The 3,317-nt window shown below is 41.1% G+C and overlaps 1 protein-coding gene across 1 annotated transcript in view; it reads left to right on the top strand.

Annotated features, from left to right (window-relative positions):
* PDE10A (phosphodiesterase 10A) overlaps positions 1-3,317 on the top strand; it is a 321,369-nt gene that overhangs the window by 290,154 nt on the left and 27,898 nt on the right. The window contains exon 18 of the mRNA XM_006871187.1: positions 616-788. Within this exon, the coding sequence (XP_006871249.1) occupies positions 616-788 (173 nt within the window). The remainder of the gene's footprint in view (positions 1-615; positions 789-3,317) is intronic.

Below are 3,317 nucleotides of genomic sequence, written 5' to 3'. Positions count from 1 at the left end.
ATGGGTCAATACCGACTCGATGGCACCTAACAACAACAGGTGTTATTATTACTTGGTGTGATAGTTAATGTTATTACTTGATGCAGTAGTTATTTAGAACTCTGGTGTGGTGCTGTAGTATAGACACCGGTACCGACCCATAGCGACCCTGTACACAATAGAATGAAACAAAACTGCCCAATCCTTGGCCAACCTCACAATTGTTGCCATGCTTGAGCCCATTGGTGCTGCCACATGGCCAGTCCATCTCACTGGGGTCTTCCTCTTTTTCTCTGACCCTCCACCTTACCAAACATGATATCCTTCTCCAGCGGCTGGTCCCTCCTGACAATACGTCCAAAGTATGAGAGACGAAGTTTGGCCATCCTGGCCTCCAGGGAGCATATTACTATAGTTAAAATAAGTCATTGAAATGGTGGTGCCTGCTTTGTTGTTGTTTATTTAAAGAAAAGCCAAATGTTGATTATACTAAAAGCACTTTAATCTTTGGTTGCACCGAAAGTTGTCATTATTGTGCTAAACGGCATTGCCTGCACAATTTCAGACGATTGACGACACTGTGTGATGGATCCTGGGCTTCTTATTGGTGGTTTGTTCTCTATGTTTTTCCCGTAGTTGGAAGGGCACAACATCTTCTCCACGCTGAGCTCCAGTGAATATGAGCAGGTGCTTGAGATTATCCGCAAAGCCATCATTGCCACAGACCTAGCTTTATATTTTGGAAACAGGAAGCAGCTGGAGGAGATGTACCAGTCGGGATCACTCAATCTTAATAACCAATCGCATAGGTAAAAATAATTGTTTAAGAGTTCCTAGAAAGTGTTACCTGGAATAGATGCATCTCTGAGAGAAGAAGAGTTTAAAAATACATATGTATACATTGTTGTTTATGCTTCTTGTAACGTACATTTTATATGTGTTTACTTTTTGACTATTTCATTACTGAACATATTTACTGACAATATATTATAAGGATAATTGAAATACACAGTGGGATTGAAAGGAGCCATGCAGGACCAAGTTCCTTTTAGAAGGAACCCAAGGGTTTGGTCATTGACCTCATTGAATCAAAAGCCCGATTTTCTGAGCAAATGAAAATGGATTCATTTTTTAATATTCGAGTCCCATAAGCTAGCTTATATGATGGAGGAACAAAAATGGAACTCTATGTTAACCTTTTGCTTGCAAGTTAATTCCAACTCATGGCCACCCTGTGTGTGACAGAAGTGAACCATTCCATAGGACTTTCATGTGTGTCATCTTTATGCAAGCAGATTGCTACACCTGTCTTTTGTGGCACCCAAGCATTTTACATTTCCACAGTATGAAAGGACAAAGCCTATGTTTCAGTCCCAAAGACCATAAGATTGGCATTTCTTAGGAAGCCATGCTACAATCAAAAGAATGCTTCGTGAGTGAAATGGGACCAGAAGAAGCAGAATTAGATGAATTAAATGTTCGAAGGGTATCAAGCTAAGGTATTCTGATGCCTTCTTTCTTCAGAAGAGGTGCCTTCGAGCAGATTCTGAAATATTTCGGGTCTTTTCATTATGATGAGTGTGGCCACCCATGTTCATACTAAGCCTGGGTCTAGTTCATTGGCTAAAACTCGTGTCCCTTTGACCATGTGTAGGTGATTTCCAGCAGCACTGATTTATATGGCTTTCCTCTGCTGTTTCCTTGTCTGACCCAGCTCGATTTCACATGGTGCTATCTTTATCCTTAGATTTTCTTTAGATTCAGCCCATTCTGGCAATGCTTGGGTCTAGTCTCCTTATCCGGGTATAGCTGCATAGCTCCTCTGAGATCCTTGAAGTACTGATGCTAACCATTCTTCAAGAGCATTGTCTTTGTTGCCTTCATTTTCAGGTTCTTAGGAGCAATTCACTTGGGCTCCCTGAACACAAACCATTTGTTTACAATTGCATATAAATGATAAAGTTTACCTTTCCAGGACTAAGTACCATTTGTATAGTGATATCCATGCCTTTGATTAAACACAGTTTTTTGTGATTCCAATTACCATCAAACAGATCCAGATTTTGTGGAGCTTAAAACATAGCCAAATTTGGGAGACTTCTTTAAGAAAAGCCATACAAAGGTATCTTATTTATACAAAGCACTCCATGAACACATTGCCAGGATGCTCCTGGGATCATGGAAGGGGGCTGTCCCGATGATGGACCCTAATATTCCTTAGGATCACTGCACCATCCCTGAATTCCAGATGATAAGTGTGAGTTACTGTTAGGCTATTCCTGCCTCCTGTACCTCTGGTTCGGTTCTTGGTACACAGTAAGAACCATAGAAGTTGTTGATTGTTCACTGTGCTTTTTCCTGGCAGTTATAAACTACGGGGACTATAGCCTTGTCCAGGTGTCCTTTGACTTGCTGAAACCCATGTGCCTACAAGTTTTATGTCACAAGCATGAAATTTCTTGGGTATGTTCTTTTAGCACAAAGATTCTGGTAATTACGATGATTATAAAATAGAAGATTTAAACATCTAATTGCAAATCATATTTTTGGTGTGTAATGTATTAATATGTGTTAGTGGTATATACTGTGTAGTTTATGTTGTTAAGTGCTGTTGAGTTGTGTCAACACAACCCTATGTACAGTGGAATAAAGCCCTGCCCAGCCCGGCACCATCCTCACACTTATTATATTTGAGCTCATGGCTGTTACCACTGTATCAGACCCTCTTGTTGGAGGTCTTCTTTTCTGCTGTCCCTCCACTTTTCCAAACATCATATCCTTCTCCAGGGACTCGATCCTCTTAATAACATGTCCAAAGTAGGAGATGAAATCTTGACTTCTGACTTCTAAGGAGCATTCTCGCTGTACTTCTTTCAACACAGATTTGTTTATTCTTCTAGCAGTCCATGGTACTTTTTAAAAAAATGTTTTATTGTGAATTATGTGATAGTTTACATGGGAGAACATTAGCTTTACATTCGTCCTATCGTTTCATTGCCATGGTTACAATCCCCTCCACGCATCATCAACCAACCAAAGGGTACACACTACAAGCCTGTCCCGCTGGTTGTCAGCACACAGCCCCTCTCCCCTTCTGGGTCTAGATTCCCCAGCCGTTCCGTCTCTCCACATCATCATCTCTGCCTCTACCTCTGGCATCACTGTTTCTCTGGGTAGGTTTTCACTCTACTCTTTTTCCTTGATGGTCTCTGGGACCTCTGCTCCTGGATTGCAAAGTCAGCCACTCACCTCCTTTTGCTACAAAGCGTCTACCTTTACATTTCCAACCCTCACAGTCAGTTCTGATAGTAAGTATTCACTTTTGTACAACATGAGTG

Source organism: Chrysochloris asiatica, unplaced genomic scaffold (assembly GCF_000296735.1).
Source record: "Chrysochloris asiatica unplaced genomic scaffold, ChrAsi1.0 scaffold00162, whole genome shotgun sequence".
In the NCBI taxonomy this organism is placed as follows: domain Eukaryota; kingdom Metazoa; phylum Chordata; class Mammalia; order Afrosoricida; family Chrysochloridae; genus Chrysochloris; species Chrysochloris asiatica.
The sequence above is the reverse complement of the archived record's forward strand: the minus strand, read 5'-3'. Positions and strand labels throughout refer to the sequence as shown.